Here is a 27298-nt window from a genome sequence, read left to right on the forward strand (position 1 = left end):
TGGCAATAACAACAACTGCACACCATATACAATTCTCCGTAGAGCACTTATACAATGATGAGAAGCATAAAATAATCTGTGATACAACAATACAGTACTCATACACATTCGCCTGGAGAAAGTCGGACGTGCACTCAAAAAAAAACGCGCCTCAGGCGGACGCACACTGTCATTCCCGGCAGGGCCCTGTGACCGTTGCACAGTGGGAAAAAATACCGATCTAGCGCGCAGAAAAAAAAAATGAAGTTGAAGGAAACTTTAAAACATTAATGCAGTTTTAAAGTAGAGTGTTGAGAGTACTTAAGTCCGTATAAAATAATCCGAATTAATAAGCTAGAACGGAATAACGGTACATTTAAAATAGAAAAATTTTCCTATGTTAAAAATTGTATTTTTTAGCTATAAAATTGCGATGGTCGTGTGCATTCTGTGAATGTATTATTATAAAATTTTGTCCATTTTTGATATATAGTATTGGTATTTAATTAAATGGTTTAGTTATATAACCCATAAGTTATTTTAATTTAGGTGTTTCGGGCTAAATATATGTAAGGTCCGTTTTTTTTTTTAAATTCCTTCAATTAAAATAGGGGTTTAGTATGGAGTTCAGCGTTGATTTTTGTTTTATTTTTCTTGTGTGTCTGTCTAGAACATCATACTAAATTTTTTCCTGTTAAATTTACTTTCGTCAGTAAACAGAACCTTAATATAATGAAGACTTCCTGCGACTCTCGGATTTATGGCAATTTTTTGAAAAAATGCCAATTTGGTGTAGGAAGCTTTTTTTAAGATTTTGTTCAAATAAAATTAAAAATTTGTGAATTTTTTTTTTTTTTTTGATATAATTCATCAAATATGACTTGGAATAGATCACATCATAGAAGATAAGAAAAAAAACAAGTTCAAAATGTCCATCCTAAGGTTCCAGAGTACTGGGTGTGAGTATGAAAATGAGGGTATTTAAGTAAGCTGCTCCAAACATTGATTTTAAACTCACGCACTGAATATACATTTATTCAAAATTTCTTTCTAAATAAAAATTGAAATTACGACGAAATCGGTTGTAAGAGTCTTCTCAAATACCGCAGGTAAAGGCTCTACTTTATGAACCCTGAAAAAATATAGTTGGTGTAGCATTCATATATACACGGTTTTACCTACATTTATGGTTTTCGCTATAAGCAATTCGTGGAATTATATTCTTGGTTCTATATGCCTTCAAGCATACACAAAATATTAGTGCATGGAGCTGATATAATTAAATGTGCAGCTTTGCCCATAGGAATGTTGTCTGAAGAAGCCATGGAATCCAGAAATAAGGACTTTCGGATCTACAGGAAACTGTACACCAGAAAAAATAATCGCGAGGAAACAATGAGGGATCTTTTCAATAGGTTGCTATTTTCTTCTGATCCAAAAATATCAAGTTTGTCTCGTAGTACATCTCTTAACCATCGATATAGTGAGCCACTATCTGAAGAAGTCCTTAAACTACTGGAGGATCCAATGCTACCAACTAATTCAGATCAAAACTCGGATTCTGAATGTGATTAGTATAACGTAACGCTTAAATTTTGTAAAATATATATAGTTTAATGTTTTAGATATGTAATATTAACAATAATAAAGATATATATAATAACTGTAGTGTTTGCTCTTAACCCACTTTTTACCCTCCAAATGTTTCGGAATTTTTAAAAGAAGCTCCCATTTTAGAAGTACTATTAGTTATAACGAAAAATGTTGCTTATTATTAGAGATGGTATTTACCGGGTAAATACCCAAGGGGTGGGTAAATACCCATTTGCGGGTATTTACTATATTGACTCGGTAATACAACATCTTACACCCTATTTCCGGGTTTCTGTTATCAAATCGATTTAGAATAGATAGTTTTACGATACTTTAAAGACGTGGGTAAATACTTGGGTAAATACCCGAGTTTTTACCCGAAAAATGGGTAAAAACTCATTAACCACTTGACATAGGCGGCCAAAAATTTGCACACATGTTTCTAATGACAAAGCAAATATAGAAATCCAACATGGGGTCCCTGGGTCCAAGTTTTGATATAGCCCCCATATAACCGTATCTCCCGATTTAAGGTATTTTTTGCCACATTTTGACACATTTTACAACCAAATTGGCTGTAATTTGGCACAGAGTGTTCTTTTTGGGTACCAAATGTCCATGCAAAATTTTATGTATGTAGGTCCACGTCTACTGGTAGCCCCCATACAAAGGTACCCCTATTTTGAGTATTTACCCAAAAATTGGGTATAAACTCACTAACTGCCGAACCACTTGACAAAGGCGGCCAAAATTTTGCACACATATATCTAATGACAAAGCAAATATAGAAATCCAATATCCAAGTTTTGATATAGCCCCCATATAACCGTACCTCCCGACCTACATACATAAGATTTTGCATGGACATTTGGTACCCAAAAAGAACATTCTCGGGTATTTACCCAAGTTTTTACCCACGTCTTTAAAGTATCGTAAAACTATTCATTCTAAATCGATTTGATAACAGAAACCCGGAAATAGGGTGCAAGATGTTGTATTACCGATTCAATATAGTAAATACCCAAATAAATACCCACAAATGGGTATTTACCCAATTTACCGGGTATTTACCCAATTTACCGGGTATTTACCCAATTTACCGGGTATTTACCCTTTGGGTATTTACCCACTGCCCATCTCTACTTATTATAAAATGTTTCAAATGCTTCAAAATAGTAATTTTCACCTAAAAATTTAAGTAATAAAAAAATTGCCTATTTTTTCATAAAATAATTTAAATTGTCCATCTAAATCTATTCTTATCCAAAATATCGATAAACATACAGTAAAACATCTACTTTTATTTTCTGCGCGCTAGATCTGCATTTTTTCCCACTGTGCGTTGTGCTTACAAAGTCATATGTTTGGAAGCACGTGTATATATTTGTTTGTAACAGCGTCTATTCAGCTGTTGTCCGACCAGCAGAAGTGTTCCCGATATATTTGAGGCAATCTTCTTTCGGCCTGCAGAGGCCTTACATTATTGATGTAGGCGCCCTACTGGCCACAATTCGTACAGCAGCAAATGAATATCCACATACATGCAGGCACATCCTAACATGCTCTTCTAGAAACCTTCCTTACTTCGTCTTAACAATTTTCCAGAACTTACATCCGTTTCCTACATGTATAAATTTATTTGCAGACACATTCAGGATTCTGGTACATAGAGTATCTGGGTAAGCGCACCCAGTTAGCTGTTTTTGTATTCCTGTTATTCCGGCAACTACTCATGACGGTATCGTTCATCTTGGGCAAACATAAAAATCAAGACATCAACGCAACATTTGAAATTATAAGTACGTATGTGCATGTGTATGTATGCCGCTATCAATTCACTGACTTAGATTCCCCCTTCTGTTCTGTTTTTTTTTCGAATTACCCATGACCGAACTTAATGCTCTACCATGAACACACATAGACGTATTTTAGTGCATAAAATCATAGTGCTAACAATTGAGTAAACATGTACGGAATACTGCCATGAATGGTACTGGGAACAAAACCACGAATCTAAGTTTGCGAGGTACCACAGCTTCAATTCTAAGTGTGTCTGATTCGGTAACCGCGGTCAGTATTTATTCGAGTCAGTCCAATACAACCCGCTAATAATCGAAATAGTAACAATTTGGTTTAGGGAAAATTCCAATTATTACTAATTTAAAAATGGGAATTATGCAATTTGCCATTGTAAAAGACATCACTGTTCATTCACATGAGTTCTATAGGCCGTCCTCCACACCCTTTAGGTCAGTCGGAAATTTCATTAAAGTTATCACGTGAGATATATGTGTACATCCATACCAAACACAGATCGTCAACAGGCCTATGAGTCACCGCTTTCAAATGAAATTAAACACAGTGTCGCCGCACATTGCGAAACTGAAATGGTAATTAACATCGGCCACCGACATAGTTCCTTAATTGCCGAAGAATGATGATGAACGGAGGCCTGCTCGTGTAAGTAATATAATTGAAATTAATGGATGACAGCGTTTAAGTTATGTCAATGTGAGTGGGTGCGTAAACTTATGTACCCACTGTTCACCCTATTACGATGTGCAAAACGGCCGACAAATCTGGGGCCCATAACAAACTCATCGCGAGTCGAGGGTTAACTGTATGCAAATATTGACATTGTGTGTCTCCCCCACGAAGCCTTTTGCCTTTTCCACACCATTAAAAATGTCAGTCGGTTAAAAGCCATAATGAATAATTTGAAACAAAAGTGACAGCCGCAGTGTAGATGAATCCATTCGTTTATTTTGGTGTCGTGTAAAGTGTTTATGGCGCAGTTAAAATACAGATAAGCCGAACGGTTGGGTAATGCAGGACACCCACAATTGCCCATCGCAGATACAGACAGACATACACTTCGTGCATATGTTTTGTCGCGATGATACGCATGGACGCTGGGACTTGACTATTTGTTTATGTATGGGAGATGGAATAAAGAAAGTATATCCATCACATTTCAATATTATACGATTAATATGTATGAATAGCTCATGAAAACAGACAGTATTATAGAACAAAAAATCATCGTGTTGATATCTCAAAAATGCTGCGAATAAATGTTAATTTAATTTAGGAAGACAATCAATGTAAATTCTGCTGGGTATTTGTTGAACCGTTTAGGACCATCGATCGAAATTGTAATGTACGTATAGATGTTAATTCATAAGGAACACACCCGAATGTATGTATATGTTTATCCCTAAACACAAAGAGGTTCGTCGGAATGACAGCATACTGCCCTTCCGACGAACCTCTTAGTACATGTGTGAGATTGACTGGTGTGTGGTAAACTCTTGAATAATTATCAAAAAAAATGATTTTTGCCCAAAGCTTTTTGCCATAATTGCGAAACTATTAAAAAAATGTGAAAAATATGTCAATATCTGCAAATTGCGAAAAATAAAATGTAAAATCAGAAATGTGCGAGCATATCGAGCATAATATCGTAAATTCATCATCACAGCGTATTTAAAATTTCTATTTAGTCCTTTACACTGTGTAAATGTTTTAAGGATATTGTAATTTTTATGACATTTGCTGAAAACAAAAATTAAGTTAATACAATTATTTGTCATTTCGTGTTTCATTTGAAGTTTTTAAACGAAGTTTTCCGTTCTTCGTGTGGGTAATGTGAAAATATGTGTAGGTATTAAAATATTGTGATTGTGCATATGATCACATTAATTTAGTAGTCGATACGTTAAATGGGATAAGACAAAACAGTGATGAGGATTTCCACAAAATATACATGGAATTAAAAATGATTGCGGACAAATTCGGGGTTGAAGTTTCAGTGCCAAAAAAGAATGGTTGGTTCACAAAAGTACAGGTCAAATGTAATGACGGATTGATGGATTTGGACGAACAAATTGTAAATATGACAAACAGATTTCTGAAATGAAAAATGGTTCAAACGCTATGAAATTTAGAATTATAAAATTTTCATATAAGCATTTAAAAAATCTTAAAATTTTATGACAAATATTTTCGAAATTGTAAACAAGAAGTAATGCGATTGTAGTATGTGACGAAAATGTATTCCCAAATATTAGATACACTAATCTTAATAACGATTCCGGTAACTACAGCATCACCTGAAAGAAGTTTTTCTATCTGTTCTTCATCAGATCTTATGTCTATGAATTTATTTGTGTGATCTCAATGAATATTAAATATTGCCTTTAGTCTAATTTTTAATACATTTTCCCGAACATGTGTACAAATGGTCTATATTAAAACGAAACATTGTTTTATAACTTAACCATCTACTCATATTGTAGTTAAGTAAGGAGAAAATTTCGCAATAATCGCTTAATAGTTCGATATTTTCTTATACGTGCAAAAGTGTGCGAATTGACTGATTTGTAATTTTAATTATTTTCTTAAAGTATTGTATAATTTTTTAATTTCTTATATTAAAACATTCATTAAAATTTGTGTAATGCTTTGCCATATTAAAATATTATGAATGTACTCTGTAACGTGTAGCTCTTTGTTGACATTTTCAAACCGTGGAACAAGGGTTCCCGAGGAACCTATTATCAGAAATCCTTGAACATGTGTGTGTGTGTGCTTTTTATTTTTTGTGCATGCATTGCAATCCGACAATTTATTCCACAAAACCCAATGAAGGGAGAATGTTTTTTGTAAATAGGCAGTACTTACATGACATCCAAAATATACAAAACTCCATTCTGGTTTCATGAAAGATAAAATATTTTTGTTGTCACTGTTTATTTATTTATAAATATCTTATTGAGAATGGTCTTAGGGACTAACTGTTTTGCAGTGGTGTATATCAATAATCTCGTAGATATCCATATTCGTATGTGGTAACAGTATATATTATATGCAACTAGTAGTATATTTATATGGGTATGTATGCAATATGAGTATGTATGAAGAATAGTATATAACAGAGGACACCCTAAATGTGCCCAAGCATCTGCAAGTAATAATTTAGTAATCGATTATTTAACGTAACTTTCGCGCCTTAACAAATACATAGTTTTGTTTAGTTTACTTCGAGTTTGATTAATTTAACTTTATCATCACATCATTGTTTTTGTTTGTGTTTGGTTTTCTTATTCGCATTAATATTTACAAACCGGACATGTGGTTCTGTTCTATATATATATATATATATATATATATTTGGCGGGAGTGTGTTTTGGGCATGATGAAAGCCTTGTCATGCGCATAGTCTGCACTTGGAGGTGCTTATGTGCATGGAGGATGAACGATATGAAGTCACAATTTATGAGTTGTTGTTTTCAATTAACTTTAGTTGTTGGTTTTGTGCAACACTAGAACGTGTTGAAAATACCTCCCAGAAGAATACTGGGACCGAGATGTTGCAACTAAGCTCTGCCGACAGCGCCACAATGCTCAATCGGGGTTGTCCCACACGCATGAGAGACGCGATCATACGCACAATGACGTTGTAAACAAAAGCCCATAAAACGATGGTCAGCCATGTCATGGGATGGCTTTAGTATGCGTAGTTTCATCTGGGAACGAGAACACATTACATTTATAAGTCAGTGTTTGTGGAGATAATTATGCCAAATTGAAGTTTTATATCTAGGGAGTAACAGTGTTGGACATGTAGTGTATGTTCTTTGTAATGGCAAAGTTATCTTTGTGTGTGTAGGAAACATGACATAAAAAACGGTTCTCCAGTGACATCAATCCTAATTGATGGGTCAGCGCCGTCGAAGGTATTATAGGGAAATTGTGATCACGTTCTTGGACCTTGGTAGCGGCAGTAGGATCTGCCCATCACATCTTCCGCAGGGATGGATTGGTCCAGAGGTGGCACCTTTAACAATTCCATTTCGTCTCGAACCTGTAAATAATCAACGTACACCAATAAAATATATATAATTTATATATATATGTACTCCCAATATATTTTATATAAATTGTGTAAAACTTATAGCCATAGGTGTTAAACTTGATAGTGTTATAATATTTTTAGTTTAGTTATCTCTGATTCTATGACTTCTACAGATAGGTAATATATCTTTTGGCTCCTTATATCTACAAAAACGATTTTATTTCCTCGTTTGGGTGAGAAACCACTTCGAATTGTGCCACCTAAAGGATACTACCCTGCAACGATTGTATGCATGTGTACGTATTGTGCGGCATTTACCTTTTTAATTCAGCGACTTTGAGTTCATTGCAGGCAGACCATTCTATATTCTTACTCAAACCTGTCAAATGAGTTGGACTCCTGTTGTGGTTGTGAGTTTAAAACATTATTATGGTCTTACTAAATCAAATCTCGCCTATATGTTCGCACTCATCGCAATAATCGATGTGAATCGCGCTTTCGACTTTACGTTGATGTTCTAATTAGCGCCAAAAGCCAGCACACAAATTAATTTCTAACCTTAGGATTGCATGTGTGTGCAATGTTGAAATATTGAGATGTGTGTGTTAGTGTAAGTCGCCTTGTTCACTTACCGCTTCAACTTCCTTAAAGACCCGTATTAAGTTTTTCCCTGCTAATTTGGCAATATCCTCTTCAGACCACTTTTCAGACTCTAGTAATGCGGCTAGCAGATGCGGATACTTAGAGACGTCTTCTAAGCCTTTCGGAACTCTGTAATTAATGTGCATTGCACAAATGGAAAATATCAGGCCATACACAGGTCACGACAGTGGTCTCTGAACCAACACTTCTCACCGACAGATACTTACAGATTAACACCGTCGTAGCCGGCCCCAATGCCCACATGATCAATCCCCGCCACTTCTCGTATGTGATTTATGTGAGCTGATGCAAAACGAAAAGCAAGTGAACAAATCCTTTATTATTTATGGCAAAGTGGTAGTAAGCGGCACACCAAAGACCAGCATCCGACCGACGAGGAGCCAGTCACTTCATCTTCTGCCATCCAGTCGTCGAAGGTTGGTGACTGGCATCTACCGTCGCCCGGAGCCACACGACAATTACATTTGTTTCGTTTTCGGTTGATGTGCCAGCCCCAGTATATAAATTCAATTAAATTTGCCAGCACAGAATGTGCGCTGAAATGATTTACATACCGACAACATCGTGCAGCGTGGCTTGTCCGGAACAACTCACAAAGTGCGGATAGAAGGCCACCATTACTAGGCCACCATTTATAGCCTTGAAATTATTCAAATGCCAAATTGGAATACAGAACATACAAAGGAGCGTAGAAAAAAAATTAGTATTTAAATATTTGCCAACATTTTAGCGCCGAGGGGGAGGGAAACTTACAATTCTCTGCAGCACATGGTCAGGAACGTTGCGTGAACTGTTGCATATGGCATGCGCCGAGGAGTGCGAGAAAATGACGGGGGCTTTCGAGGAACCCAATGCGTCCAGCATAGTGGGCACAGACACATGTGACAAATCAACAATCATACCCAGTCGATTCATCTCTTGCACGACCAGCTGTGCCGCCCAGATCGACACAGACACAGAAAAATAAATTATGGCAATTATGAGTGATAAAAGTTGTTCTTACCTTTCCGAATTTTGATAGACCCCCAATGTGGGGATATTTTCCAGGCTCGTCAACTTTGCAGCAATCCGCCCTGCAAATGATACCGCAAAAAAGGTTTATTGGTGTACGATGCCAGAACTAAGTTAAGACGTACCAGGGTGTGTTGCAGGTGTGCGTCAAAGTCAAATATCGGGCTCCGAGCTGATAGAACATCCGAAGTACACTTAAACTTGTTCCAATGGCATGTCCGCCCTCCACTCCAATCAGACTGGCAATCTTCCCGCTTTTGTGTGTTTTCTCGATACCTGTGAAGACGATTATTGAGCAAATCAGCAATCGAGTTATGTTTTTTGTTTTGAGGCATGTACAATCATTATTGAACTAGTTTTCTGTGAAATATTAAAAAAATATGAGAATGAATCTGCTAGCGAGGCTGTAGAACTGGTCTTTAATACATTACATTTCGTTTTATACACCACTATATTCCAGAACGATTTCGATATCTTCCGGGACTGCATTTTAATCCCTTAAAAACAAGCATGAACCTATGTATTTTCTTACCTGTGGCAGTTGTTACCAGTGTCATCTGGTGCGGATATAAGTTGACTAGACGTCTGATAAGATCTATTTGCTCCAATGTCAACTGCACAGCATCCAAGTGCTGAGACGAACACGGGGCGTATGCTGACCAAAACTGTTGTGTGCACAAAAGTTCTCACAGTAGGACAATAAAAGGAGTGAAACCACCAATTATGCACTTACCTGTGCTGAGACCATGCCCTCTTTTAGCCGCCTCAAATCGGTATGACTCCAAGCGCTGTTTGACCACGGCTGAACCTGCCTGAGATCGCCGCCAAAATGAAAATCCTTGAGTTGATTTCTTAAGAATTTTCTTATATTCCATGGCAAATCGTTATGTCTGTTCCAAAAACGTTAATTAATTTTAATTGTCGACCAACATGCACATATAAAAATAAGCGCTTCTTCGTCTCTATTTCATTTTCATTGACGAATTACAATAACAAATTCATACACAAATTGTGACACACACACAAGCATCACAATAACTCCCTAAATTAATTTGTATAACCTCAGTCTTACGTCTAATGAGGGTATATACACTTCGATACGGTAAAAATGTTCCTGAACGAAATGTTGGTTTTATAACCCATGTTTCATTCCACCAAATCCGTTTCAGACACATCGTAGTATTTCATCCAAACTTTGCACAAGTTTAAAGATGGGGAATATCGGTATATAATTTCAATATTAGGCGAAACGAATGTCCGATTTGAGCAAAACTTGCTACAACATATTCTTTACTAAGCCTAGATCATGTGCGAAGATGGAAACCATCGGCCATCTCCTTTACCCCGCAGAGGGTCAATATTTTATTTTAATAGCCAATCAATGAAGTTGACAGCAACACAATTTCGATAAGATTAAAATTCTTGCAGGTTCGGCAACCTGTCCGTCTTCGATACGGTAAAAATGTTCCTGAACGAAATGTTGGTTTTATAACCCATGTTTCATTCGACCAAATCCGGTTCAGTCACATCATAGTATTTCATCCAAACTTTGCACAAGTTTAAAGATGGGGAATATCGGTATATAATTTCAATATTAGGCGAAACGAATGTCCGATTTGAGCAAAACTTGGTACAACATATTCTTTACTAAGCCTAGATCATGTACGAAGATGGAAACCATCGGCCATCTCCTTTACCCCGCAGAGGGTCAATATTTTATTTTAATAGCCAATCAATGAAGTTGACAGCAACACAATTTCGATAAGATTAAAATTCTTGCAGGTTCGGCAACATTACAATTCAAAAACTATTTAATCGACACCCTTTTCAGATGCAATTCATAACATTCGATTCAACAATCAATTTTATTTCGCAATGCTTTGAATTTATAATTTAGCTGTCGAATTGTATTGCAATTTTTTATTTTTTTGTTGAATATCAACTTTTTTCAGATAAAATGTGAATATAATTCAATTAGTTAAAGATTCTTGCAGGTCCAGGAACAATGAAATTGTAACATTGAGATACATTTGTATGTGGTGGCCAGGACTAATTGACACATTCGGAATTAAATCAGATAATGTATAACGTACCCGTCTATCAGTGGTACCTCCTTTAGCACGTTTTTAACGCGTTGCAGCCGATAATCCAAATCACTAGTCGAACAAGTTACTATCGGCAAAACCAACGGAAAGTAAACGAATGTTAAACAATTCAAGCCACACAGCACGAAGCCTTTCGGGAGCTTGCGCGATTTCATTGCCTTTTTTAGAGTGGCGCGGTAGCTACATGGATATCTGAAAAGGGAAAGTCGAAAAACAATTTGAATGTTCGGTTTAAAGAAATTAACTATGACGACGATGATGATCCGCAATGCTTATGTATGGATTTCACAAAAGTGTCGTGTCCTTATTCATGCGATGTCCAAGTACTTTATTTAAAATGAAAATTGGTGGTGTATTAGAACTACATAATCCGTATATTCCATTATAGGACTGACAAAACACTATTATCGGTCGACGTTTAGGAATAGAATTAAGGTTCGATATTTCAAAATAACAAAAAAGTTATGAATAATTTAACAATATAACAACCAAAGATAACTCAATAGATCATATTAGAATCGATAGAAAAACGTGCCAAAATTACCGACAAATCTGATGTACCGCTATATGGAATCTACCCTTGACACATGGCTCCACGATAATTATTATTAGGAAGATTTCTACTCCATGAGAGCCCAAAATTCCAAAAAATACCAAAATTTGGGTCAGAATACATTTTTTGGCAAAAGTTCATTTCAGGTAGAGAAGAAAAAATTGTATCAAATTGATATACAATTTTATATCATTGTAAGTCGCGGTTTACAAATTATATCCCCCAAAACGGTAGCGCTTTTTTGAAATATTGGCGAGGTTTTCAACCAAATTGGCTGCAATTAAGTATTTTTAATTCACATCGGTTGTGACATATTCGTACCCAAAACTATAATTATTGGCATAAGTTTCGGAGTAGGTCCCATATAAACAAAATCCCATTATTAGAAATTTGGTCACATTTTCAACCAAATTGGCTACATTTAAAATTTTATTAAGGGATGTGATACCTTCGGTAGCCTACCGATTAGTAGGGTACCGTTCGATCTTAAATGTTGCAATATCTAACAGACGGGCATTGTATTTCTGCGAATACAAAACAGGATGCCTTAGTGGACATTAAGTAGAAATTTCACGAGGCTAAAGTAGAAATTTCACGAGGCTATCTAGCTCAGGTACACCTATTTCATATACAGTTCAAACCATTTCAATTGTAATTCGATAATTAAAAAAAAAATAAAATAAATAAAAAACCGAGAATGGGGGGGTTCCCTTAAACAAAATATTCATTATCTGAATCAGTATCAAACCAGTTATTCTAGTACCTACACTGGTGTCAAAAACTAATGCAAACGGAATAAATGACCTGTAACTTTTTTCAAAATAAAGTTATAGTGAAAGTTTTTTCAGAAAAAAATGGTAATTTATTCATTATTCATTCACATATATAATTGAAGATTTAAAAGAGAAGAAAAATAATTTACAAAAAAAAATTGTTATTGTTTTGTTGTTGTTTTTTGTAATTAAAGAAAAGTCCTTCTTTTTGATGGCGGGCATGATAACTCCTCACTGGAACATCGGAATCCGAAAATTCCAACGGTGTTAGAAAGAGTACATGTGTGGCTCTCGTATGAACTAGGATTATAGACTTCGCTCTAAAAATAACAAAATGGTGGACCTATGAAAAAATATTTTTGGGAAATCGCCTAGTTCATACGAGAGCTATACACTCCCAGAGAAACGTTCCAAAATATGGATTATTAGTTTTTGAGTTATCGTGTCCGGCATTCGCAAAAAAATGTTTAGAGAAAAACGCGTTTAAAGTTTGAGAAGCCCTTCAGCCGTCACTTGATGCTGACACAATAAATAGGCTATATCTTCAAGAGTTCTTGAGATTTTCACTTGAAATTTTGTAGAGACATTCTATAATCAGTGTAGATTCGAATTATATCCACAAAAATTTTGACCCCGAGAATGGGGGGTCCCCTTAAAAGAAAATAATATAAACGCAAAAAATTGACCATGGTCAAAACTAAAGCTACTTGTTGATTTTTTCTTATAAATAAGCAGATTTTACTAGTGACAGACAGTATAACCATTATTCTTAACGGCAGCACACCTACGAGCCAATGAATCAATGAAATGCTCAATTTCAACCTTGGGTATACTACTCCTTGCACCTTGGAAAGAGATTATGTCTGTCTATTTAACTTTAATTCATTCGAGAGCATAATATTTCTTCTCTTAGCCGGATTCCAGTTAGTATGAACTTTTGCGATAGACAATCTGGCTTTCCGATTCTTTTCAGAAATAAAATAAATTTTTTGATAGTTTCCTGGCATGTAGGCTTCTGTTCCTGAGGTTATATTCAACGATAACCCTCTCGCCTATCCCTTTGAACACCAATATGGATGTTATTTACTTCTCTGACAATTTGTTGATTATAATGAAGTGATGTTCTTTTGCAGCCTTCCTCCGTGATAACTGTCACTACTGATACAGTTGCATAAAACCTACTTATAATTCGAGAAATCACTGATTTATTCATGGAAAGTTTCTCCGAAATCATTTTCTCTGATAAATTATTTTCACAATCACTGGTAATTATCTGTTTTATCGGTGGACTGTATTTGTTTCTAGCCATTTTTATATTTTTTGGCAGTAAGTCAAAATTTATAAGTATCAAAATACGTGTAGAAAACAAAACATAGTTTATAACGGTAAAAATAACTAAACTCTTAGAGCTAATCTGCTTGTACTGTAGAGTTGCTCTAGTTTTGGCCAAGCAACAATTGAGACACTTCTCTTATCCATAAGTTATTATTTATTTCATTATGAGTTTATCATTAATCCTTTTCCACAGGGTTTAGAAAAAAATTGTAAATATCGAGAGATTAAGGTAATGGAACTCTCTCTCATACACAAATTGTCAACATCTCGTATTTTCTTTACTTTTTCTTCTTAGTTTCGTACTCAGATAGATCCGTTATTAGGTTTTTGGCGAAACCAATATTTCCATCAGTGAATTATATAATATAATGAAAACCGCGGCAAATTTCAAAAAATTTCCCACAAAATAGTTTACAATTTTGAGGGGACTATTAAGAAAAAATTAGAAATATGTAGAAAATAGTTGACACGTTTAGATTTTTTTGCCAGCTGAAAATCCAAAATTCCTTAAACCGTATTTGCAAAATTTTTAAATAACCGTCGCAGATCCCATAAAGGGTACACATTGCTGGCAAAAATAATAGAAACAAACTAAAAAGGACCGTTTGAACGCATTTTTTGTCGGAATGGAAAGGCGGATTGTTCATAATTAGCTCATCAATTTGAATGTATAGTTAAGTACATATTTTACTTACTTATACAATCGAGTACGCTTGTAACGAACATCAGTTACAAGGAACTTCCCTTTTAACGAACACATTTCCTGGTCCTGAAATTTAGGGCACATTTTTCATACAAATCTTTACTTTTATAGCGAACTTGTTTTATAACGAACTATTTATTCGGCCCCATCTTCCAGTTTTCTTTTATATTAATTCGGTTATAACGAACTTGCTATAAAAATACAAAATAATTAACGTTGACAATTCACACAAAAATTAATTTATACGCTAACGCTGGCAAACTTTCACAGAAAATGTTAGGTTCATCAAAGAAAAAGATGAGCAGCTTATGTATTGCCAAAAATGACACAAAAGATGCATATTTCGGAACTAAATATATATTTTTCTGCTAATCCTAGGATTTGCCTTACATTGGATATAGCGAACTTCTTCTATAACGAACTAATTTACTTGGTCCCTACTAGTTCGCTATAACCGTACTTTACTGTATTTCCTCTTTCTCTAACTGAAATTTTTTCTTAGGTGGTATTAGTGATCAAATATCATTTTTATTGACAAAATAATAGAAAGAAAATATAGTCATATGACTTATGGGCTGTATTTTAATATAAACATTAAAATTTGTGATTGGACTCATTTTCCCAATTCAAGTTTGTAAACGTTGGGAGGTAACTATGGGCCTCTAAAGTCGAAACATGCCAGAAATTGCTAGAACTACTAGAATTCAATAAATATTTCACAAAACATCTTCAATTTTCAATTAAAAACTCAAATATTGCGAAATTACCTAAAGATCAATTCGACATCGAAGGCTTTTGCCGTATGTGTGGGAAGATCCATTTATAATGAGAAAAAAAGTGGACTTTTTATCACCAAAACCGCCGTAGAAAACAATAATTATTGGATGTCAAATCAAACAACAAAAATTATGTATGTTCAAGGTACTAGTCCAACCTGAGTGTCTATAGTTTGGTATTTTGTTTTCTCCTGGAAAACCCGATTGGCTTTAAGTATTTTGAATGTCCACCATTGTGGAGGTATAAAATGTTCGACCCTTCCGAACTTAACGGCATGTTTACTTATAAGAAAAAAAACTATAAATATGAACGTTTTCATATTGCATCACATTCGTTTAACCTTGTTTAACATAAAGTCTAAAACATTCATTTGACATTAATTTATTTCTTATAATCCGGTATTCATAACATCAATCTGAAATAAGGATTATGATTTTGACTTTCATCTAAATATAAATCATTCAACTGCAGTCCGACATGGCAGAAATCAATATTCCTTTGAAATTCCCCCCACTAAGCATAACATGCATGTGCTTATCAGCATAATTGTTGGCGTATCGTTAAAACGTATCAGAAGGATATTTTATCCATTGGCGACATAGGTCACTTAGTCTATACGTAGGGGAAATTAAAAATGAATTAGGGCCACTTGAGAGAATACCTAGTTCCAAGTACGGAATGTGTCAATCCACCATTTCGTTATATTTGAGTGTGTGGCCTTGTTAAATGCGACCTTTCATCATCGTCGTGCAGAGCGTATTTTTGAACTTACCAATGGAATGGTGGAGTGTAAACATGTTTGGCGTGATATTTATGGCGCAATTCGAACCGTATATCCAATAATTGATTTAAGAAATATGCCAGACGATTTGTTTAATTTTGATGTTTGCTTCGCGTGTAGCTTTTTTATCACAGGTACATACATTTGGTCATTAGTGGTTCCAACAACCTACTTGTCGCCAAGTGCAACACGTGCTTCCTTTTGGTAAAGAAGGAATTTGTGTATTTACCGACATTGCCGAATCAATTTATTATTTAGAATTCTCGCGGTGTGTTTTATTTCGATCTAACTTTAAAAGCGGCATGCACATACATATTTATAAATTTCGGTCCCGACGAGCTAAAATATTCGTTCACTTAGATATGTGTATTGGTTTTTGTTGTTGGAAAAGATACAACGTCTGACGAAAATGCAGCTCAACGAATCCAACTTAACCGTTCAGCGTTTCAGACGGAACTGAACTCAAGTGTAGTGTTCTCAATCCGACACAAAGCCACTCAAGCTATTTTGTCTCATAGGAGAAACATCAAACATATGTCAACTAGTGGAAGAATGGCTGATGAAGGTCTCCCCCCAAAAAAAAGAGGAGCCGCTTCAAACAAATTGTATACAATATTTAGGCAAAATTAATAGACTTTTTTCAAAGCATGTGGTTTTCGGTGATACATTCGTTATTCAAAATGAAATGGTTATTTAAAATCACTCCGAAGTACTGAAGGAAGACATGCGCACAACAGCCTACTTTTCTTCCAGCCCGCTAGAAGCTTTAGTTTTCTCTCAGTTGTATTCCTCGAATAACGGGAAATTGTAATAGCTTTTATATGTCAGCTGTTTTGTTTGAAGATGCACTGGGCAAATGCATTAACATCCGTTCTGTTACTGACAGAAAGAATTTCGCAATATTTGTATGGCGTATGTAACGAGTCTACCTTCGAACCGTTGCAAGCTAAAATATAAATTAAATGTGTGTCAGTATATCTGTGAACAAAATTAGTCTTGTGGGTTTAATGTGAAATCCGATGGAAATATGCATACGTTTACCGTATAGGTAGCACCCTATCATCAATAGATGATGACACTATGGTCGGACGAGTCCAAATTTGTTTTATATGGGGACACTGGGTGCCGACAGCATGTAAGACGACCAGAAAAAAAATTATGATCCCTACAACAATCAAACATGGTTGATAAACGTTCTCGTGAAAAAAAAAAAACACACACCAACGTATCCTCTCCCAATTTAGATCTGTCTTTGTTAAGCATAGCGGGGAAGTATATTACAAATACCAATGCGAGTAACATGAACACCTCTGTTTTATAGTGTTGATGACCAGTTAATTTAAAAACTAATTTGAATTTATTTTTCTCCCAACTCCAAACAGAGTGTTCCTGAAAAAAAAAACTTAGAAGGAATGAAGACCATTGTCAGGCATACGCATGCTTGCCTGAATCCTCAATTCCTTAATGGTGAGAAAAACGATTTACTTAGAATGATAAAGATTGATCTTAAATTCTATTGGGGAAAGTCGAAGGTCTTATTGGAACCAGAAATGGAAATGGTTCACATGCTCAATACTACAATACAATACGAGATATATTTGGTAAATAGGTTTCATTTCAGAGTGGCAGTTCCTTTGAAGCTATAAACTAACCGAGAATGCTCAAATGAATAAACCGGAAGAACAATACTCGAAAGTAAAGCATTCGGATGTCTTACAACATATCGAAGCGAGTATAACATTTTTAACATTTATTAATCCAATAGAAAGCTAATTGAATGTCTGATTTGATCCAAACTTTGCAAATCGTAATTTGCTTACCAAGCCTAGATTAAGTCTGAAGATGGGACCCATTGGTCAACATTTTAAAAACATGTAAATTTAATTTGAAGTGCATTGAATTGATTCATTGTTTGGGCATCGTAATATTTGACCAAATCTACATTAGATCCGAAGTTGGGGTCTATAAAGCAAGGCATTCTGGTACCTCCCGCAGATGGCCACATGTGTTTAATACAGTAGAACTACATGAACCATAGGCTGAGGGTATATATATCTGGCGGCAGTACCGACTGACTTTTTTACTTTCTTTTGTGTTTGTTAATTTTAATCCGCGAAAATGCCAAAAAGTAGGATTGTATTTATTAGAAAGAAAGATACACTTCCATCTTATATCTTAGTCCGTATCAACATGATATTAAATGAATAGGATAGCACGGTTTATCGGAAATAGGCAGAACACTTTATACTTTTATGTCTTTGACCGATATTCCTACAGGTTTCCAGATTACGATATCATAACAGAGCTAAAGCCATCTGTTGGAGTTTATCGACACTTCCATATTATACCGTTATGCTGTTTTATTTAAAACGTCCGATTTTACACGCCGTTTGGTTGAAATGGAAAGTTAGCAGGCCGTGTTTACCTTCCAATTGGTGAATGTCTATACTAAATATAGTCTACTGCTGGCAATACCCACTGAATGTCAACTACAGCCGACTACATCCATGAAACTATTTTCCTGTGTTTGTCAAACCGTAAACACTATTAGTCTGTTCCCGTACTGTAAGAATCTACTAGATTTTACCAATTTCTTCGATATCATAAAGGAAAATTCGTTATCGTAGTAAAATCTAGTATATTGTTGCAGTACGAGAACATACCATATGTCTATGTCTGCATCGATGTACAAAATCCTAACTGTTTACAGAAGTGTTAAAATGATACGAAGTAGGACAGGTTATGTAGAATTACGTAAAGGTGGATTTTTGGATGAAATCACGAAAATTAAAATAAAATAAAAATACAAAACATTGATTATTAATAAAGAAATATATGCAGCACATTCTTGTATTTACTTTACATTTTTTTCAACATATAACTAAAAATACGAAAACTTAATGACATTTCTTGGATTTCTACATAAAATCGATTAAGGAATGCCATTGTTAGTTTTATACCTGAGTAATTTAATTCAACTTTAGTTTATTTAGATCAAGTTTGCTTAAAAAACCACGGAATTAGATACAGTCCTAAAAAATACGGAAACACCACAATTATTCTCAAAAAAAAATGTTAGGAACCTGCAAGAATCTTCAACAAAGACATAGAAACCGTAGAAATTCTTGACAAAATGTATTCTGACAAAATAGTTTACGAAAACACGTGTAGAGGGATTCAAGAATAACAGAGGCATGCTACGTATAAAAACGCCAATAAGAGAAAACTTCTGTTTCAAATGCAAATATGTTCGAATATCTGGGCTCAAAATTATATACCATGTATGTTTCAAATTTTTAAGGGTCCTACACATACACTATACATCATGCCGTACAGCATTTATCATAGTATGTGTAATTGTTTGAAAGTTTTTTTTTTATCGTATGTGTGACACGGACAATGCATGAAGAAAATCTGGTGAATAGTATTCATTTTCAAAGTTGTCAGTAAATAATTTTGTGTACAAAAATAATAGAATTGTGACAGTATAAAAAACAACTGAATTTACGACTCAAAATTCAATTTTTGGGACAAAAATCGATTTTTTGGATTAATGATTGACGAGTTTGCCATACACTAGTCAATCTCACATATACACAAAGGGGTTCATCGGCATGGCGGCATGATTTATAGTGTATGGGGCCCTTTATAAATGCGATATAGAGTTTAAAAACGCTTGACATTGCTTGCTCTGTTTTTACGATATCATAACAACAGAAAACGCCATCTATTGCAATTTGTCGACTTATGAGTTTTCATATCTTTATTGGTCTGTTCCCGTAATGCATAATGTTCACAATAATGAATTTTTCTTTATGATATCGAAATAGTGAAATCTAGTTGATTTTTGCAGTACGGAAACAGACCATATACTTTTATGTCTTTCAACTTTACATATTATCCACGGAGCGTACGAAAATATTCAACTTCCCCACTGTGGCAAAATGTTGTTATTACCCAAATATTTCGAATCCATATGTTTACGCGAATAATACAAACCGCAAAATAAAATTGAAAATGTATTAAAGTAATCCAAATATTTAAGGTTCCATTCGAAATTTTGTATTTCATCAATGTTTTGTTTTTTATTTTCAAGAAAAGAAAAAATTAAAAATACGTTCTGTCAAACTTGAAATTGTTCAACTTGAAATTTTGTACCTTCGACGTATTTCGGTAACATTCATATAAATACATGCATTCTACTTTTGTGGTGAAAAACGTCGAACGAGCTAGTTGAATTTTAGGTAAGGCTGTTTGTCTTGAACTAATCGAAATTGATTTCGATTTCCTTTATAATTTTGAAATATTTTACTACTTGAGTACGGGAACGGGCCATATATTGACTATTGCTTAAGGTTAGGAGAAAAACGCAACGCTGTCATTATTTATCAACGCCGTTGGTCTGTGCCGCTTACATATTTCTTATCGTCGTCCGGCAAACGGCAGCATTTGAAAGTCCATCGACATTGTTATCTGTTAGCCACAAACGACCTTCAAACAACCTTTTCGTTTGACGTTTGTTATCTATAGATTATTTGGAATATAAGTCGCATTTCAGTCGTCCTCCTCCAGAAGAGAAGCAGCGGCAGCAGACAAAACAAGGAGTCCTAATCGCAATAAAACTATTTATACATTTTCTTGGAACACGTTAGTGGTAAGTTATCCAAAATCCAGAAGTGAAAGTGAATTCGTGACCAAAATATACAGAATGCCAAAGAACATCGAGCAGAGAATGTTGAGCCTTACGTGAATTTCCAACAATGTGTATAGAGATGTACGTGTTTGTGTGCAGGCGGGAGTGAATAGTGTAAAACAATTACATTGTATTTCGTAATCATCACACAATGGGCTAAATAAAACGGCCCATTTCGAAAACAAGATGGAACAACGAGAACTAACTCTTCATCCCACTAAAAATGGAGTGGGACACCAACAGGAAACAAAAACCTACTATTATTTTATTTGCTGGTTGTTGTTTTTGTAGCAGTCCTATTGCTTTTACATATTTCCTGGTCATCTAATTTGTTGTTATGTTGTCACCATAATTGCGTATGTGTGTATAGCCACGCACAGTTAAAAACAATTCTTAAGGTTCAATTCACCTCACGGTGTAGCTATACACGCGACGTGTTATTCAAATAATCAGTATAAATACTTATGTAGCATGGACAACTTCATCAGCAAGATATTTCTGCTTTCTAAATTTAACTTGAGACACAAGTTTCGTCCGTATCTAATTATGATTCCTAATATGTATACGGAATATAAAGATTCAAGTTTCTCCCAAACTGGCATAGACAGGGCGATACGTACCTTTCGTAATAGGCCCAGTTTATGTTATTTTGGAAAATCAAAGTTAGGTTTTATTAAGATATAGCCTCGACACAGTATTATGTATTGGGAAATGTTTATGAAGCACATATGTATACCTAGCAACAAATGTTCTTTATAAACATTTCGAATTGAAAGTAAAAGTGATTAATGTATATGTACATAAATGCATTTACTTAGATTTTGTACGACTTTTTATATGCTTAAATGTGAATTTGTACATATATATATATATATATATATACATTGAATTTCCATTTACTTCTTACTCAATGTCAAGGTGTCAACGTTTTCTTCCCTCCAGCGTCACTATATACATGTATATGTATACACACTGATGTTGCGCTCTTTAATAAGCCTGCAACATTTAACAAATTTGACCTTTTCAATGTCGTACAAAATGTATGGCTAAATATCAAACTACCCCACCGTGGTTTCACCCCCATCTGTGTTAGTAGTACCAATGAACTCACGAAAACTGTGCCTAACTGTATTGGCGTTCATTCAGTAAAATGTGTACATAAAATGGAATTATCAGAAGCGCATGAGCCGGTTTTGAATATAGGCACCACAGAGCGAAAGTAATGGGGGTGGGGAATTCGTGTTTTACTGGACTGGAGTAGTGTTTCAACAACTTGAATGCATGACTGTTACATCAGTCTTCAAATAGAAATCAGCGAAGCAGGTTGTGCTCTCCAGTAATATCAGTCAAATATCTCGAAAAAACAGTTATTATCTGTGTAAGTCTTGTAACTGTCCAAAAACTAATCTAACATTAATAATCAGATATGTATAGTGTAGTATTGTTGGTTCTTTAATACTACTCCGGTTAGTTCATTAACAATTGTGAATAGTATTTTACTAATGAATAATTTATATTTATTTATAGATTAGATGTATCGATAGGCTAGATTTCCAAATTCAAGGAACAGCTATGAAAATAAGTTTTGTTTATCAAGTAAATGACAAATCGTGACAATAAGCAGAACATATGTACAAATTAAGGGCATACAACTTAAATTAGAATCGAATTTTTCTCAATCATGCTCCAGAGAGAAATAAGACAAATATCTCGAAAGGAAGAAACAACTTTAATTATAAGTATTACCTAAAAATTTACAATCAGCAGATATTTTGCTGAATTAGAACAACTGTAAACAACCATAATATTTCTCAGATCATAGTGTGTACACCTACAGTTTTATAGCACATAATACTTTGGAAATGTTTAATTAAATTTTGTATATGACCTTGATTGAAGCCTTCTATGACCTAATAGGATATTTTTTGAATGTGTGTGTTTGAGTTAATTTAGAATTCTGTATCCCATTTCAGAAAAGCGAATCTCAAGATGACTACATACTTCAGCTATCCCTCCGAAGAGTTGCAAAAGGAGCTCAGCCGCATTGCTCAGGCTATTGTTGCTCCTGGCAAAGGTATTTTGGCTGCTGATGAGTCCGTTTCCACCATGGGCAAACGTTTGAAGGACATCGGTGTGGAAAACACTGAAGACAATCGTCGTCAGTACCGCCAACTTTTGTTCACTACAGATCCTAAAGTATCCGAGAACATCTCCGGTGTTATTTTGTTCCACGAAACTTTGTACCAAAAGGCCGATGATGGTACTCCATTCGTTGAATTGTTGAAGAAGCGTGGTATTATTCCCGGTATCAAGGTTGATAAAGGTGTTGTACCATTGATGGGCTCTGAAGATGAATGCACCACCCAAGGTTTGGACGATTTGGCCAGCCGCTGTGCCCAGTATAAGAAAGACGGTTGTGATTTCGCCAAGTGGCGCTGTGTTTTGAAGATTGGCAAAAACACCCCCTCTTACCAAGCTATCTTGGAAAATGCTAATGTGTTGGCTCGTTATGCATCCATCTGTCAGTCCCAGGGTATTGTCCCCATTGTTGAACCAGAAGTTTTGCCCGATGGTGATCACGATTTGGATCGCGCACAAAAGGTTACAGAAACTGTATTGGCCGCTGTTTACAAGGCTTTGAACGACCACCATGTCTTTTTGGAAGGTACTCTCTTGAAACCTAACATGGTCACAGCTGGACAATCCTGTGCTAAAAAGTACACACCAGAACAAGTTGCTTTTGCCACCGTTACAGCTCTACGTCGCACTGTTCCCGCCGCCGTTCCCGGTAAAAATAATTGTCATGTTTTGCTCTATCGCAGTCTCCTTTAACAGAATTCTCATCTTAGGTATCACCTTCTTGTCTGGTGGCCAATCTGAAGAGGAGGCTTCCGTTCACTTGAACGCCATTAATAACGTCCCATTGTTGAAGCCATGGGCTTTAACCTTCTCATATGGTCGTGCCTTGCAAGCCTCAGTACTCCGCGCCTGGGGTGGAAAGAAGGAAAACGTTGCCGCTGGTCAAAATGAATTACTTAAACGCGCCAAGGTAAGTACTCGTGTATGGTGAGGGTCGTGCATGATTTAAGGGTTATATCGCGGACTATTCATTGGTAATCTGATAGTTAATGGCTTTATTCACTAAATGGGTTTTTAAAATTTTGGGTAGGATCCCTACAATTACCTATATACTGATGGACAGAAAGAGGATATACCAAACTAAAACAGAAAATCGGCAATGTATCATGATTGCCACTTGCATGTTTTTTTTTTCTTTTTTCTTTCCATATTTTTGCTGCATAAGATTTGTAATGAAATGAAAAATGTTAATATGCGTTAAAATCTTGATAATCCGCACTACATTGAACAACTCATTGCGTATTCTATAATACAGATTGTTTGACTCTAAAATCCAAATTGTGAAAATAAATTATTTTTTATGAGTTTTTTTTAATCGTTGCAAATCTATTTAAAAAAAACCTAAGATTAAAACCAAATATAAAATAAATAAATTAAATTATTACTAAACTAATATTAATGTAAACCTATTTGATAATACAATGCAATCAGTTTCCGGATTAGCAAGATTTTACTGTAATTTCTACTAACTAAATATACACATAAATGTCTTAAAATATTTATCAGAAGGGAGAAAGCAAAATACATAACTCATATTTAATGGTAACATTTTCTCTTCGATCTAGATTTCATCTCGGTCTCTATTTGTTCAGAATGATCATACCCATACACTACAAACATTATTAAAAAACATATAAAACAGTATAAGAATCCACTAATAACTAAAAAAGTACTAGTAGTCCCTACAGAGACTGTATAAAATCGGTGTTTACGCAGTTCTGCTGCTAAGAACTCAATAGAGTTGCAGGAAAATTGCTTACTTAAACCCCACAAAGCATTCCAAAACATTTTTTCGATATGTGTGGATTAAATCACGCGTATTTAGCACATTGCTTCATTATTTATCACTCACATTACCATACCATGCATTTGCGCTATTTATATAAGCACTTAAAAAGGATCATTCACAAATATCATCATACTTTCATAGTGGTTTTTGGTGGCATTTTTACTTTTTAGATTTTTTGTTTACTTTTTTGTTTTGTTTTTTTTTTTACATTATTCAGGCAAACGCTCTTGCATGCCAAGGCAAATATGAAGCCGGATCAATTCCGTCGTTTGCCGCAAATGCAAGTTTATTTGTAGCCCAGCACAAGTACTAATATTACACCTATATACAAATTGGCTTATTTTCCTCTCGCATTTACCTAATTATGAAGGAGGACTTAAGACGACATTCCTCGAGTTTTCCCAGATGGAATTTTTTTCATAAATGAGTTTATTTTTTATTTTATCGCTGCTTTTGATTTTTCAAATAAGACTTTGTGCAATTTTTTACATTAATATGCGTTGATTATACACTGACTATTACCCCTTGTGAAATGCAATAAAGGATGCGAAACAGAATTGGAATAAGATCTAAATTTACGTGAACATATGTCAACTCTACCGAAACTGCGTACTTTGTTTTGTGATTTCCATATTGATATGTGTCCTTAATCGTTATACTTGTATATTTTTCTAGGGTAATGGTGAAGCTGCTGTTGGCAAATACGTTGCCGGCAGTGTAGTTGGCGCTGGTGCAGATGCTACACTGTTTGTTGCCAACCACGCCTACTAAAGACGGGTCGTCCTGTTTCAAATGGCAAGAGATTGGAAGTTAATTGTTTGGCAATTTATCTTTAAGTAATACATTTAGCCCATTATTTGATGAAGACAAGAACATTGATTATAAATTTAATTATCTACATTAAGCATAAACCAATTACAACGTCAACGCGCAACATAACTTGTTTAGATTTTAATTGTTAAGTCCACGCTATAAAAATATAGTACCTTCATCTGAAATCAATAAAAAACATAAAAAAGAACAACACCTTTCTTTTGTTACAGGGTCTATGAAATTGCACAGTTTGCAATAAAAATATTTGACATATATATATATATATATATTAATAAGGAATATATCGCGAAAATTGAAAGGAATATCAAGATCTTTTTACAATATGAGGTTACAAATATGATTATAAAAATATTTCTTCCCACCACAATTGTAATAGTTTCAATAAGTGAATTGAAACATTTAAAATTCACATTTTGGAAAGTAATATTAATATATGATGATAATCGATTTTTTCTTTACAGTAGGTTTATCAGCGTATTTTCCCCGGTAATATTTACAGGTTGATAAACTGTTTCATATGAAAATATAATGTTCGCCTCTGTTACAGATTTGACAGTTGATCTGGTAAAATTACTGAAACGTTCTCTAAGATGTTTCGATACAACAACTGTGACAGAAAATATTTGCTTTATTTAACTTTTTTGATTTAATTCGAATCTGCACTAATTCAAGAATGTCCGTACAAAATTTCAAGTGAAAATCTCAAGAACTGAAGATATAGCCGATTTATTGTGTCAGCATCAAGTGACGGCTAAAGGGCTTCTCAAACTTTAAACGTGTTTTTCTCTTTTGCGAATGGCGGGCACGATAAATCAAAAAGTAATAACCCAATCGATTCCAAATTTTTACACGTTTCTCTGTGAGTATATTGCTATCGTAAGAACTAGGATAAAGCCAATCGGTGAAGATCTTCCTTATTTTTTAAATTAGTTTGTGGTCAAATATCGGCGATTTGCAAATATATGTGCAAAGTTACAAACCTTAACAAGCATTAGTTTTCATTTACCAGCCCATTTAAAATCTTAGAAATAAAAAATCGTGAATGTGTTTTTATATTCTTTCCTATATTTCGATCGTCTTCGACGATCATCATCAGAGAGTTTTTATCATGAAATGAAAATTGGCATTGTTGATACATAAATATAGCCAATAATAATTACATTTTTATCCACAAACTGGATTGCAATCGTAACATATTTATTTCTCCACAAGGGACATCTAACTAAATTTTATTTCTATTTTGATGTTTTTATGACATTTCGGTATATTTGGTGAGTTCTCGGTGTCTGTTTTAAAACTCATCCACTTTTTGGCGGGAACGTTAATTATGTGAATTTATTTGAATTTCTTTCTTGCGCCAAGATCTTAACGAAGACTTTGAAATTCTACTTAAAGTGCAGTGTGCTGCAAGTGCTAGTTTCTGTTTTTTGGTCGGATTTGTGAGCACTAAGACTAGTTTAACTTAGTTTTTGTAGTGTTGACATACGTTGGGCTCGTCTCCATTACATGATATTTTGTAAACTAAACATTTGATTTGTTGTCAGTTGGAATTTTTGCCTTTGTCTGACTAAAAAGTAGTTAGTACTGCGCTATTTAATGGCAATTGGTGTTTATCTTTGTCCTACATATTTGAGTACGAAAATCGTTCTGAGAGCCCTTGAATATATAACGACCTTTGTGTTAATTTTTATCAGTCTACTAGGAGCTTAAAAT

At 34.8% G+C, this 27298-nt stretch overlaps 2 protein-coding genes across 4 annotated transcripts; one reads left to right on the plus strand and one right to left on the minus strand.

Annotated features, from left to right (window-relative positions):
• Positions 1-7320: 7320 nt before the first annotated feature.
• Positions 7321-11375, minus strand: LOC133338634 (dipeptidase 1). The gene is made up of 10 exons (XM_061546803.1): positions 11197-11375; positions 9837-9993; positions 9636-9768; positions 9229-9379; positions 9096-9165; positions 8846-9022; positions 8647-8731; positions 8299-8374; positions 8062-8200; positions 7321-7438 (listed from the first exon to the last, which is right to left on the minus strand). The coding sequence occupies exons 1-10, from the start codon at positions 11361-11363 to the stop codon at positions 7331-7333; spliced, it is 1263 nt and encodes a 420-aa protein (XP_061402787.1). The 5' UTR covers positions 11364-11375; the 3' UTR covers positions 7321-7330.
• Positions 11376-20624: 9249 nt separating this feature from the next.
• On the plus strand, positions 20625-25623 carry LOC133338632 (fructose-bisphosphate aldolase). 3 transcript variants are annotated; one of them, XM_061546801.1, is made up of 4 exons: positions 20625-20784; positions 22797-23611; positions 23673-23872; positions 24969-25105. In XM_061546801.1, the coding sequence occupies exons 2-4, from the start codon at positions 22813-22815 to the stop codon at positions 25062-25064; spliced, it is 1095 nt and encodes a 364-aa protein (XP_061402785.1). In that variant the 5' UTR covers positions 20625-20784; positions 22797-22812; the 3' UTR covers positions 25065-25105. The 3 variants fall into 3 exon arrangements, with proteins under 3 accessions (XP_061402785.1, XP_061402784.1, XP_061402782.1); XM_061546800.1 differs by lacking the exon at positions 24969-25105 and adding an exon at positions 25427-25623 and having other exon boundaries at positions 20627-20788; positions 22802-23611; XM_061546798.1 differs by lacking the exon at positions 24969-25105 and adding an exon at positions 25427-25623 and having other exon boundaries at positions 20628-20784.
• The last annotated feature ends 1675 nt before the right edge of the window (positions 25624-27298 follow it).

The sequence above is a fragment of the Musca vetustissima genome, unplaced genomic scaffold, assembly GCF_032173495.1.
Source record: "Musca vetustissima isolate MV318-11 ecotype Yass unplaced genomic scaffold, APGP_CSIRO_Mvet_v1 utg21216, whole genome shotgun sequence".
Lineage (NCBI taxonomy): Eukaryota > Metazoa > Arthropoda > Insecta > Diptera > Muscidae > Musca > Musca vetustissima.

Coding starts and splice junctions, on each gene's coding strand:
- LOC133338632 (XM_061546801.1), top strand. CDS start 22,813: ATGACTACATACTTCAGCTATCCCTCCGAAGAGTTGCAAAAGGAGCTC. Junction 23,612..23,672: donor TGTTCCCGCCGCCGTTCCCG/GTAAAAATAATT, acceptor TTCTCATCTTAG/GTATCACCTTCTTGTCTGGT. Junction 23,873..24,968: donor AATTACTTAAACGCGCCAAG/GTAAGTACTCGT, acceptor TACATTATTCAG/GCAAACGCTCTTGCATGCCA.
- LOC133338634 (XM_061546803.1), bottom strand. CDS start 11,363: ATGAAATCGCGCAAGCTCCCGAAAGGCTTCGTGCTGTGTGGCTTGAAT. Junction 9,023..9,095: donor GTCTATCAAAATTCGGAAAG/GTAAGAACAACT, acceptor TGGGCGGCACAG/CTGGTCGTGCAAGAGATGAA. Junction 8,375..8,646: donor CACGCTGCACGATGTTGTCG/GTATGTAAATCA, acceptor GTTTTGCATCAG/CTCACATAAATCACATACGA.